This window comes from Pithys albifrons, chromosome 17 (assembly GCF_047495875.1).
Source record: "Pithys albifrons albifrons isolate INPA30051 chromosome 17, PitAlb_v1, whole genome shotgun sequence".
In the NCBI taxonomy this organism is placed as follows: domain Eukaryota; kingdom Metazoa; phylum Chordata; class Aves; order Passeriformes; family Thamnophilidae; genus Pithys; species Pithys albifrons.
Window position 1 is genome coordinate 7,239,832 of NC_092474.1, and position 12,715 is coordinate 7,252,546.

The 12,715-nt window shown below is 49.0% G+C and overlaps 1 protein-coding gene and 1 long non-coding RNA gene across 2 annotated transcripts; one reads left to right on the forward strand and one right to left on the reverse strand.

Moving 5' to 3' along the window:
* The first annotated feature begins 179 nt into the window (after positions 1-179).
* On the forward strand, positions 180-3,436 carry LOC139680101 (uncharacterized). Its single transcript, XR_011699308.1, has 3 exons — positions 180-258; positions 2,250-2,453; positions 3,352-3,436. It is a non-coding gene; the product is annotated as an uncharacterized lncRNA (long non-coding RNA).
* Positions 3,437-8,958: 5,522 nt separating this feature from the next.
* Positions 8,959-12,406, reverse strand: RPL6 (ribosomal protein L6). The gene is made up of 6 exons (XM_071572433.1): positions 12,152-12,406; positions 11,970-12,068; positions 11,364-11,507; positions 10,302-10,350; positions 9,592-9,776; positions 8,959-9,152 (listed from the first exon to the last, which is right to left on the reverse strand). The coding sequence occupies exons 1-6, from the start codon at positions 12,383-12,385 to the stop codon at positions 9,000-9,002; spliced, it is 864 nt and encodes a 287-aa protein (XP_071428534.1). The 5' UTR covers positions 12,386-12,406; the 3' UTR covers positions 8,959-8,999.
* Between the last annotated feature and the right edge of the window lie 309 nt (positions 12,407-12,715).

Sequence of the window (12,715 nt, forward strand, 5' to 3'; positions counted from 1 at the left end):
CTTGTAAATGAAATAACAGCTTCCACTTCACTCCTGTCTGTGATATTTCCAGGCACAAGCAAAACAAACTGGTATTGAGCACCCCTCTCCCTGATCTCGTGTCTCATTTTGTTACTCAGGGATCTTTCATGAAGGGAAGTATCTGAATGCTGCCCATCAGAGAGGAAGAGTTGGGAGCTGAACAGATCCCTGAGTGGTTGTCCTGAATTTCTGAATCTCAGATGTCTCAGAAGACTCATTATTAACATCCAAAAATAGGTAGGTTTAAATACAGCTATTCTGTGCTGTTTTAAAATTCAACCTCTCTGAAAACTGGTGCAGTAACAGGAGGGGAAAATAAATGAAAAAAACCAAACCCTCTGCTATGATATTCTGCTCCAGATTGCAAAGATATAAATGTAACAAGGTGGGTTTATGTAATTCATACAAATTATTACAAGGTCCACTTGTGTTTCTCAGGGTTTGTAATGTCAAATTCACCAAGTCAGTGACAGGCTGGCTGAGATCTGAGGGCTTTAAAATTAGTTCTTGAAAATGAGTTCCAAAAATGGCAGTTTTTTGGATCAGTGGATGCTGCAAGAACAGCAGTGCCTTTGGGCAGCACAGAGGTGGGGCTGAAACTCTGACACAAACACAACGTAGACCTTTGTCAGAACATCTCTGGCTTCCTATTTACCCCATAAGTACTTAAAGTTCTATTCAAAACTCTTGGAAGGAAAAAGTGTCACAGGGTTTTCTTACAGGCTGGTTTTCTCTTAGGCTATCAAGAAATAATTTGAGCTTCTACATTTCAATAATTTTCTCTAATTTCCTAAGTAAATTTGTTGAAATACTAATCCTGCAATTCCCCGTGTTTGAGAGCTATTCATTGAAAATGAGAAAGAATTCCAGTTGCTGACACAGAACACACAGACTTCTGGTTTTCCTTTTAGGAGCATTGCCTTGCTATTCAAATATATCTTTTGTTCCAGGGCAGACATCTAAAATGCCTTTTTTTTTTTGCTATTTTGTGTTGAAAAGCTTTAATTTTAGTAAAGTCAGTGTAAGTCCCACATGGAGTCAGAGCCTTGTGATAAATTTTCAGTCTCTCCTGGGCATGAATAAGCAAAGAGGCTGTGAATTGTTTTGCAGCCCTCCAGGGGTGGGAGCAGCGAACTCCCGGCTGTGCCTCATTCATTCCCTCCCCTCCCGGGAAGGCTCATTCGCATTGGCAAACCTGCCATCAGACTGCCCGGGGGAGGAGGAAGAGGAGGATGTTCCCACCACCCAAAGCCCGTGGAAATGGGAAGCACAGGGAGAGCAGCTGTGGCTGCACCTCCTGAGTGATGCCGAATAAAATTTATATTGAAATGGGAACCCCAAAGTTCTGTTTGAACATTTTCCTCCACTCTTTTTCCAGCTGGAGTTTGGTTAAATGTGACATTCAGAGAGTGAGTTGATTTCAAATTCTGGGAAATGTTCTACCAGCTGTGCATTTTCTGACAATCTCCCATAGCATCAAACCTCACTTAGGGATGGTCCCTATAGTGTGGCAGGCAAATATTGTAACACCTACAGCAGCTTTTATTTTATTTATAATTTATTTATCCATATTTATATCATTACTGTCAACAGAGGAGATTTTTTAAATTATAATACACATCTCCTAGTACCTTTTAACATCCTTTTTACACTCAGTCATCCTGTCAGAACCACAATTATCTATATATTTCCATCAGACTTCATCATTTTCCTGCTACAGTGATGCCCAGCCAGATTCCAAATTATTCCAATTCAGGAGCAATTCTTCCCAATTGAGGAGGTTTTCTCTCTGTGACAAAGCAGAACTGACCAAAAAAACTGAAACAAGTGCATCTTGGCTTTTAATTTCTTGTTGATAAAAGTTTTCAATTGTTACAAAAAGAATTGCTTTAGGAGTAAGATAAATTATAAGTTTTCACAGCTTTTCTGAGTACCAGAAAGTAGAGCTATCTAGGAAAAGTTATAAATACCAGGCTAACTTAATTTCATTCATATAACTCAGCCCAACTCCCTCATGCAGTAAGGTTAGTAATATTTTGACATTGAGTTTAAAATACGTGTAATAAATACAGTAAAATCAAATCTGTGAAGAGCTAAGTGGGTGGAAAGCTGGAATTACTGTGACTGGCAAGAACTTGTCCCTACTACTGTTTTTCTCCTATTCCCTAGAATTTTGTGGCAGCTAAAAGAGCCACTCAGAAATAAAACCTCCCTGTGGTGTTTTACAGACACAGAATGGAAGTGCTTGAAAGCAGAAGGCAAAGCCCCACCTGGATTTGGGATCCATCACTGTGTTTCATGGTGGGGACAGAGCAGGACCTGGAGGAGATGGGAAGAAGCAGAACTGTCCCAGCCTGACTCCACCAGCCACACTTTGTAGGTGCCATCCAGCAGAAAGGCCTGAGGCAGCTGGGCATGGCAAAAGACTGGAGGTGATTTTTCACATTTTAGATCAAGCTGTGCCAATCCTGACAAAAATCTCTTCAGTCACCCATGTCGAGGTAGAAATCTTGGGGAATAAACCTCCCAAACTCACTCCATGTTGTTCATCCCAAAGTGACTTGCCTTTCCTGAGCACATTTCTAAGTAAGGAGAGGGTGTTAAACAGTGACTGGGGAGTCTGAAACAACAGGACACCAAAGGAGAGTCAAAGCAGGATCCTAAATGAGAATTTTAAATGAGGTGGCTTTTGAACTTTTGTCATCTTTGTCTTTTACTTGAAATTCATAAATCAGTTCCAAGCCTGTGAAGTCTTAATTAGCAGGTTTGCACAGGCATTGCAGCACTAATGACCCTCTTTGCTGGGGAAAGGGAGGCAGGGCAGTGAATCCCTGGCCTCAGCAACTGTTTGTGCTGATTTTCTCCTCAGTGGTGACAGCCATTCAAAACCAGCTCCAAACTGAAAGCCACTAATCAAGAACTGAAGCCTTGCTGTGCCAAGTGGAGTGGCTTTCCCTTTGGGAAGAACAATTTTGCTCTCTGTGTGGTGCTGTCTTGCAGCTGTAAGTGCCCACATCTCCAAAGATGCTCTTCCCACAGTGCCTTCCTCCCCTTCCTTTCTTTCTTGCAGCATTTCTCCTGTTCTTTCCAGTATCACTTACTATCATTTCCAGCCAAGAACCTACTTTTAAAGGAAGAGTAAGAACTATTATACAATAAAGTCACAGCGAGGGAACAATTTGATGGGATACAAATACAAGGGAGACAAACAAGAAAGGCCCTGGAAGTCTGCTGTGGTTTTCTCAGTGAAGGGATGCTGCTGATCTCTGTGATGGTTCAATCTTCTTGTGCTCACTATGACTCACCTGTTTTTCCCTCTGTTCCTCACAGCCAGATGGCACAAACCAGTGAAGGCCAAAGAATTCATCATTCCACAGATTTGGGCTGGACTGCCCTGCAGGTGAAGACAGGATGGGTGAAAATCTTTTCATGCTGCTACAGGTAGGGGAGTTTCTTCATTTGTGGTGTTGTAGAGTTGTTTATGATGCTGCAGTGCTTATAAAATCCTGGCCCTGGCAGGTAGAACTCAGTCTCTTCTGGAATTGTTTTATGAACATTGACTTTATGCTTAACAACATTGGAGTGTTTCTTTAAAAAGAACATCACTACAGACAAACCATGAAGAACAATTAATTGCCCTTCAACTGAGATAACTCTGCCATCAATCAAGAGGAGAACCAAGAGCAGTGCTGTCAGTCAGCCAAAGCCCCACAGCTTGGAGGACTCCACCAGCATCACTCCCTTCATCAGATCATTAATTCACAGACAAATAACATCAGCCCAGCTCTCCTCGTGCAGCACAGGGCCCACACTGCATGTGTTGTGCTCCAGTCTTCCAGACTGTCCTCAGGTGGCTGTTCACTGTGCAGGACAAACACAAAAAAGCTGTTTTTTAGCCTTGCTTACCCAGTCTGTCCAGCCTTGGTGTGGTGGGAACCTGATGACATGAAAAGTTGAAGCTCAGGGTGACAGGATGTGAAGAATGGCAGAAATTCTAACATTACAAACCCCCAGGAGCAGCTGCACTGACTGGCTCATGCTGGGACACCCTTCTCAGGTGAAAACCAGTTATTTCATGTAAGCCCAAACTAAGCTCCCTCTCTGCTCATCATCATTACAACTAATAAGTATTTCTGCCTGTGAGCCATGGTTGGGTGGCAGGAACTGCTGGCTGTGGGTGCAGTTTATCACATGAGGTCACTTCCCCACATAAACATTGAAATAATGGGAGGAAAATGGATAAAATGAGCCCCAAAAGGCAGTCAGCTGGCAAAAATCAGCTTTTCTTTGCCTCTTCATCCGTGAGAGGGTCAAAACTCTGATCTAAAAAACCCCAAACAACAAACAAATAATGAAAAACATCTCAACAACTTAAAATGATCATGGCTGCTCATGTGTCAAATTCCACAGGTAACATTCCAGCCCCACCTCAGGCATGACTCAGGGGCAATGGCTGGCTTTGCTCAATCACTGGCTTCCTGCACAACACAGGAATAAGATCCTTATAAAAATAAGGCTTTAATTGCTCTAATTGCTTAAACAATGAGTTATCAAGTGCTTAGTGCAGACAGTAATGCAGCAGAACAGGAGAAATCCAATTAACAGTTGCTGGAACTTCAGATGCTGTTCCCAAACCCCAACAGGAGCAGAAGCTCTTAATTCTGTACCCACAGGATTGGCATTTATGTGACCTGTTGCTCCAGAACAGAAGGGATGGAAGGAAGTGGAGTTTACATAACTCTCCTGTGCAGTTCTGGGTCTCAGACCAAGCTGTCCATGTGTCTGTCTTGTAACAGTAATGGCTGATAAAATTGTAGGAGCTGTACAAAACAGGTTTGATTTTAATGAGAGGCCAGGAAGCCCCTCAATTGAAAGAGAAGGAACAAAATGTGCTGAAAAAGGAAAATAAGGAGAATCTGACACAAATTCTGCTAGTAAAGTCTACTTGGATGGGATTTCTAATAATTTAAAGGGGGATGGGAATAAACACCTGGAAAAGAACAGAAGAAACCATCTTGCATTTGCTAAAGGGACACTGCCTAGGCCAGCTCTTCTCACCTGCTCTTGTCTACATTTTCTGATGTTAAAGCAGAACTTCTTCCAGGTGAAGACAAAGAAACTATTCCCAAACTCTATTTATTCTTTACTGAGCTTGTGGGGGGACCCAGAATAACTTTTCTTTGCCTCAGTGGCCGTAGGTCTGTGAACTATGAGGAGAGAAGGAGCAGGGATCAGGTGGAAATACACAGGGGGAAAAAAGTTCAGCCTCTCCTTCATGAGAAGGCACTTCCAGGTGAACTGGGCAGTCACTGGGTATCTGGGAATTTGGACTGAAATTCCCTGTGAAAGCACCCTCATGCACCAGCCACTGACTGCTTTTAATAAGTTAAACCCAAGTGTGTGACCCCCGAAATGCCAAAGGTGACCTTCTCTCCAAACCTGGCACTGCGAGGTGCTTTGTGCTGCAGATCGGCCGTTCTGGCTCACGGCCAGTGCCTGCCCCCCTGAGAGCGCTGCCGACACAGCAGCCCGACAGAGCCTCGCCGGGCTGGAGCGGCACCCACAGGGGCACTGCACAGCCAGCAGCAAAAAACAGGTGCCTGGAGATAACGGGGCATCCCAGCTTATCACCAGTTCCCTGGGAAAGCCAACATCCCTCTCTCTTTCCTCTCCAAAGGATGCTTTATTATAATTACACATCACTTTATTAGGCAGCTGAAGCAAAGAGCACATTTGATGCTAATGAAGTGTTGCTGTGGTGGAGTCTGTCACTATTTTTGGCCCTGCACATCTCCAGCACTTGTGATTGGGTGAGGGAGGCTCTGGGTGGCTCTGGCTCCTTCTGTGGGGGCTGCACAGGGAGCAGCAGTGACTCAGCGAGCCGGGGCTGCAGAGCTGCCTGCATGCTTGGCATGACAATGGCTGTGGGACAGGAGAGCACACTCACAGGCTGCTTTTGTGGGGCAGGACTTGGCAGGTAGTGGACAGTCTTATCTAGAGTGAAAAATCCTCTGGAATATTCATTTTATTCTGTGTTGGTCACCTGCACACTCCTCATTTTTCCTGTTTTCCATCCCTCACCCTGGAGTAGCTCAGGAAGAAGGCAGATTTCAGAGCTCAAATGAAATGTTTCAGAGGTTAGACACAGACACAACACAGCTGTCCCCTGGCTGCCTCTCCTCATGGAAGATGAAGGTTGTGCTGCCTCCAAGCCCAAGGAGCTGCTCAGCCCTGGGAAGGCAGGATTTGGTGTCCCAGTTTTCCATCAGGCCTGTTCCCACACCCCTGTGTGACACCAGCATCCTGCTGGGCCCAGTGACTCAGGTCAGGACTGGCAGCAGTGCAGGAATATCCCTCCCTGCCCACCTGGCAGGGTGTTCCTGGTCACACCTCTGCCGGGGTGGCAGGGGCAGCACGTGAGGCCACTGTCCTGTACCAGGGGCTGGGAGACAACCGGCTCCTGTTTCCAAATCACTTCCTGACAGCACACTGGAGACAAAGCCTGCCCTTCCAGTAAACGAGGTTAATGGTCCAGGTATCACTGACACAAAGCAGGAATGTGTCACAGTACCCAGTGATTACTGAGAACCCCACTGTGTGTTCAGGCAAACCTACAGGGCTGTTTTTGTCACTGTAGCTTCTCCATTCCCAGAGAAGGGAATGGCTGGAGCATGAGTAGCTCCTTCAGTTTTCTCTCAGACCACAACTGTGTCACTGACCCGGGGGTTGCAGACCTTGCAAGACCCCGTGCTGATATAACTGTTCTGATTCTACTTGCCAGGTGGGGCTTTTCCCATTTCAGTGTTCCCACATACAATTTTTACTTTAACTGAGCTCTCTAAGCATATTGGCCTAGGCTTGTTCCTTGGCACTATCAGTGACCTGACCTTAACAGCAGCAGCAGCAGAGGTGTGCAACCCTTTAGGTTGTTTTTAGAGCTGTTTATGCACACAGGCCAGCCCCACCACTGCAGGAAAACCTCATATCCACTTAAAAACCTCTCACTGGACCCATCATCCAGCAAACCAACTACAGCAGAAGATGTGACTCATCAGAGACATCATTCCAATGACAGGGAATAATCAAGCACAGGGCAGAACACGGCACAGAGCGAGACAGACGCTCCCAGCCAGGCCGGCAATTCCGCACGGGGACACAGCCGGCTCAGCGCCTCCCCCTGCTGAGCCTCGCTGGGACTTCATCGGGAATTCCCGAGGGATTGGATGGGAAGGGACCTCAAAGCCCAGCCAGTGCCACCCCCTGCCATGGGCAGGGACACCTCCCACCAGCCCAGGTTGCTCCAAACCCCGTCCAACCTGGCCTTGGGCACTTCCAGGGCTGGGGCAGCCACAGCTGCTCTGCCCAACCTGTGCCAGCCCCTCACCACCCTCACAGCCAAGAATTCCTTCCCAACATCCACCTAACCCTGCCCTCTGGCAGTGGAAAGCCATTCCCCCTTGCCCTGTCCCTTCTCCTTGTACCAAGTCCCTCTCCAGATCTCTTGGAGCCCCTTTAGGCACTGGAAGGGGCTCTCAGGTCTCCCTGGAGCCTGCTCTTCCCAAAGTGAACACCCTCAACTCTCCCAGCCTGTTGATTATCAAGAGGAAGATGGTCTAAGCGACCAGTGCGGTCAGTTCCACACACTTTGTATCACCAGCTGTAAGGATGCCCAGAGACCCTTGGTGCCAGCCAGGTGATCTGCAGGTGTCTGAGTTACTCCACTGCCTCTGGAGCACTCAAAGCCCAATTCCTCTCTCCAAGGAGCGTGTCCAGTATGTGCCACATAAGCCTCCACCTCAGAGAGGGCTGTTGCTCCCTCTCCCATCCCCTTCTCATACATTTGCATGAATTTGATGAAATCTCTACTCCTCAAGTTTGACCTGGCTGGCTACTCTGAGCTCAGAATTCATGGGCAGGCAGATGGTGCAGTTACATAATCCCCGATTCCTGCAGAAGTCTGGCTAAGAGGGAGCTCCAGCCTGCCAGGTTTGTTAATATGTACATCTCTGCTTTTTGTAAGAGCAGAGCTACTTCTACCCAAGCATCCTCTTCCACATATCTGCTGACTGTATCAGATAAAGAAAACACACTGGACTAACTTTTCCAACTCACTTTCCACCCATTTTTGAGATAGGAAAAATTATCAAGACTCCAGAAGTCTCCCAGGATAGAAAAAGTTCCCTTTCACAGGAACAGCTTGGTTTTTAAGCAATTTCCAAGCCTACAGAATTAAGGATTTGCTTTCTGATCTAAGCAGGTGGTATTCCTTACAACCAACAGCATTACATCCCACAGGGATAAACAAAGAACAGGAAAGGGACATACACTCCAAGTTTTGTTTTGGTTCCAGGGATAAGTTACACTGCAAAACTGTGAAGTACTCCCAGTGTTTCCACTTCAAAATCCAAGATACAGCTCCTGAAATGCCTTTAAAAAGCTTTGTATTTGCTCAGATTCATGTGTGATTGATGGATCAAAGCTGTTTGGCAACCACCCTCTCAAGAGCTGCACACAAGGTTTAAAATGCTGAGTTACCTGCAGAGTTTTACTGCCAGAGCTGGTTCTCCACAGAAAAAGGGCTGGATTCACCAGTCAGGGTAGAGAAACGTGTCAGCAGATGCTGGGGTGGCTTTTACTCTATACTGTGTCAACTCGGCATCATCTGCTCTGCCCCAAACAGAATCTGTTCAGGATCCCTCCCCAACTCAACAGAAAACCGAATTCCTATTTATATTAAACAGTTAAAAAATGCAACAACCACTAAAAACCCAACCCAAACAACCAAACTCCTACACCCCAAACCTTCTAACTCAAAATTCTGCTCACTGCACGGAGCCCCTCAGGGCTTCACACCACAGGCACTTTTCTGCTTGTTAGCCCATGCAAGCCTCATGCAGCACAAGCTGTTACACACTGCAATGAACACACCAGAACTCCTTGTTCCTTTCCCTTGGAGTTTAATGTGGTGCTTTCAGCACTCAGAACACCAGCTTGTGGGGGTAGACCCCGTTGGAGAGGCTGAAGGTGGAGCGCAGGTAGCCCCGGAGCTGGGGCACCTTCCTGATGCGCGCCAGGACCTGCGAGTCCACGGCCTTCTGGTCCGCCTTGCGCTGCTCCGTCAGCTCGTACTTCTGCAGGGCAAGAGAGGAGCGTCACACTCTGCACTGTGGCTTCACAGCCTTCCACAGAGAGCAGAAATTCAGGGCAGCCCCAGAGTTTGGCCTTTTCAGGAAATCTTTTCTCTGTTCTAAATAAGGAAAATGTGTGGGAGAGCAGAGGTGGTGCAGCACCGAAGCCACTGGTTGGTGGCTGGCAGGGCCAAACCAGGAGAGGTGGGGTTTGGTCATTTAACTGCAATAATCCTGCTGCTGGTCTGCTGAGGTACAAGCAGAGAATCCCCAAATTCAACAGGGTTTTATCTCTGTGCTGTATTAACCCATTTTAATGGCATCCCCTCAGTGTATTGAGGGCTGCTTAAACTCCAGCTCTTTGTTCCCTGCTATTCCCCCCTTCCAGCCTGGCCTGGGGTCCCACGGGGATATAGAAGGAATGAACCACCATGTCTCTTACTTCTTTCTCAGTGTCAAAGATCTCGCCCTCCTGGTGCTTGGGCTTCCGCAGCCTCTTCTTCTTGAAGTAGGAGTCGGTGAGATGTTTGGGAATTTTCACTCCTGTGAGATCCACCTTTGTGGACGTGGCAATAACAAACTTCTGGTGGGCCCTACGCAGAGGGACACGGTTCACAGCCAGGGGGCCTGAAGGAAGACCAAGAGCATAAGCTCAGCTTTTCTGGTCAAAACCACTGCTTTTATGTTGCATTTTATACTGTAACTCATGCCTAGTTCTTTCAGACATGCCTGCAGCTAAAATCTGAACAAAAAAACAGAACAAAGCCCTTCCCTGCAGCCTCTGGAAATGCCAAAAAAACCTTCCTGATCTCTTCAGGTAGTCAGATACTGAAGCTAAATTATCACCCCTCCACCTCCCTGCAAAGCTCCAAATCCCAAAATCATTCAGGCTGGAAAAGCCCTCCAAGGTCATTGAGTACAACCCAGGACTGATCCCCATCTTGTCACCCAGACCAGAGCCCTGAGTGCCACGTCCAGTTGATCCATGGACACCTCCAGGGATGGGGGACTCCCCCACAAAATGTGATTCCACACAATGTGCCACACTGGTTGTGCTGACCCCAGAGACAAACTTAAGAGACCCACCCCAAACCCCCAAATCCACAGAACCCCCAAACCAAACCCAAGCGTCACATGTAGAAAGGTTTTTACCTGTAACCAGCAGAAGGCCAGTGTCCAGCTGCTTCAAGAAGACAACACGCTGAAAAGAAACAAAATGTGGAATAAACCCCCAGGTCCCAGGACTCCACCACCACAGCCAAACTGGGACTGTGCCCACACTGGGCCTGCTACTGGTACAGGCACTGACAGTGCTCCAGGTGAGGTGCAGCTGTGCCACCCAGGGAATAGGGAATGAGCCAAACTACAGCCCTTCCGAGAGCACAGCTGTGCCAGGGACCTTCTCTGGGACCCTCCCTGGGCCTTATCCCTCAAGGCACAGCAAAGCCAATTCCTACAGTTTTTCCCCATCCTTCGGGATGGCAACAGCCACCCCATCACCCAATTTCTTTATAAGAATTAAAGGCAGGAACTGGATAAAACCCAGAAGGGCACCACAACATCACATGGTCAGAGCCACCCCCCAGTCATGTCTTATTTCTGGTCAAGTTTCCTTCTCTGAACATCCTTTATGCAACGTGACATAAAGCCAAAGAATTCAAGAAAATAAAGGAAGTCAGCTGTGTTAATAACCAGCATTAGGATGAAGAATTCAATATAATAACCCAGCACTACCCTGATAATCAGATTAAGAATGAAAATGTAGTTTTTCTTTTGCAATAGCAACTTTACGACCAAGTTTTGCCCTCACTGCAGAAGCAACAGACACAGGCACTGCTCTGCTGTGTGACAGGGACCTACACACTTCTGTGCACTGCAGCAACACTCCTTTCCTTTGGTCTAACTGCACCAGCCTGCTTTAGTCCCAGCTCTGGGCAGAAAAACATAAACTGAAACATTTAAAGGTTGGGCAAGGAAAGCAGACAGACAAGAGTCACAGATTTGAACTCAGTGGCTGAGCAGTGAGAGGAGCTGGTAAATTTGGGGTATCTCAGCTGCCAAACTGAAGGGATCAGCTGCCAGGCCCTGTGGGGGCAGCGGGAGGGCTCTCCGGTGCCGCCCGGTGAGCAGGTGTGTGAGATGAGTGGTAGGTACATGAACTGGTAAATGTGGAGCAGCCCAGCTCCCACCCCGAGGGGCTCCCCAGGGGCTCACCTTGCCGCGGTGCCGCCCGGTGAGCAGGATGAGCACCGTGCCCGGGGTGATGGAGCTGCGCAGCCGCCGCTTGTGCTCGCAGAACGGCTTCTTGCCGTGGCTCAGCAGCTTGCGTGGCACGTCCTCGGTGGGGTAGTACCTGGGCTGGGGGAGGGAGAGCAGCCACAGTGACCACCTGCATCCCACGGGGCAGGAACCCCTCGGCAAATTCCCCACTTCTTAGGAAGTATTATTTCCTTAAAGCTCAACTTTCTGGAGTTGTTTCTGCTGCAGGTGGTGCCAGGGAACACACACACACAGAGATTCCTGGGCAATGGTGCACAGTGAAAGCTGAGCCAGTTCTGTATTTCTGTGTGTTTCCAACTCAGAAGAGCCATACATGGCACAACACTCACTCTTGCCCACAATCATTCCCTAAATTCCCACCCTACATTCCGCCATCTCCCAAGGATGCTGGGTCTGGATCTCAAGGACAGCACTGCCAACAGTTCACTGAGGCACGCCATGGGCTGAGGTCCCTGTGTTAGCCCAGGCAAGAGGCTGAGCCCTCACCAAAGGTTATCGAGAACAGCCCCGACCCACGAGCATCCCAGTGCTCTTCCATACCATCTTCCGGATTTTCACCACCCGGCTGCCTCCGTTCTTGTCTCCGCCCACTGGTTTGGTGATGGTGGCGCGCGGCATCTCCTTCTTCTTCTTTTCTATCTGCAGGCAAAGAACAGGGAAAGCTCCTGGCATTTCAAGCCGAAGGCACCAGGAGGGCTCAGCCCCAGCGTGCCGCATCCCACCTTTGTCTCCGGGGCCGTGTACTTGCGCTTGTACAGGGCCTTCCTGGCGTACATGGCCGAGCGGGAATACCTCCCGATGCCGCGGGCCAGGACGGGGTTCCTGCTCGCATGGTACTTCTTCACCCTCTTCTTCTTGTCCCCGGCTGCCTTCTGGCTCGGCTTCTGCTCCGGCTTCTTCTCTCCTGCCTTCTTCTTGGCCGGCTTCTTCTCCGCGGGCGCCTTCTCACCCGCCATCTGGGGAGGGCACAAACCAGAGCTTACCCCGAGGCGCGCACGGTCGCGGAACCGCAATACAAGAACCGGCGCGATGCCCTGCACCCTCCCGACAGCTGCCGGGCACCTCCTCCCGCCGCGACCGAGCAGGCGCCGCTTCCCCGGAGTGCTGCCCCGCGCCGGCCACAGCCACTGCGCGTCCCGGAGCGAGCCCGGCGGGACGCACGGCCCCCCGGCGCTGCCCCGAGCGGGCACGGCCGGCCACGCTCAGCCCCGGCCCGGCCCTGCCCGGCCCGCTCCCGCCGCGGCCTCCGCACCCCGCCGCGGCCTGACCAGCCCGGCCCGCCCAAC

Bases quoted from the DNA above. Each gene is read 5' to 3' on its own strand.
- RPL6 (XM_071572433.1), bottom strand. From the start codon at position 12,385: ATGGCGGGTGAGAAGGCGCCCGCGGAGAAGAAGCCGGCCAAGAAGAAG. The intron at 12,069-12,151 runs GTGGGATGCGGC...CTTTGCCTGCAG, and splicing joins ACACGGCCCCGGAGACAAAG to ATAGAAAAGAAGAAGAAGGA. The intron at 10,351-11,363 runs GTGAGCCCCTGG...GTTTCTTTTCAG, and splicing joins CCGGGCGGCACCGCGGCAAG to CGTGTTGTCTTCTTGAAGCA.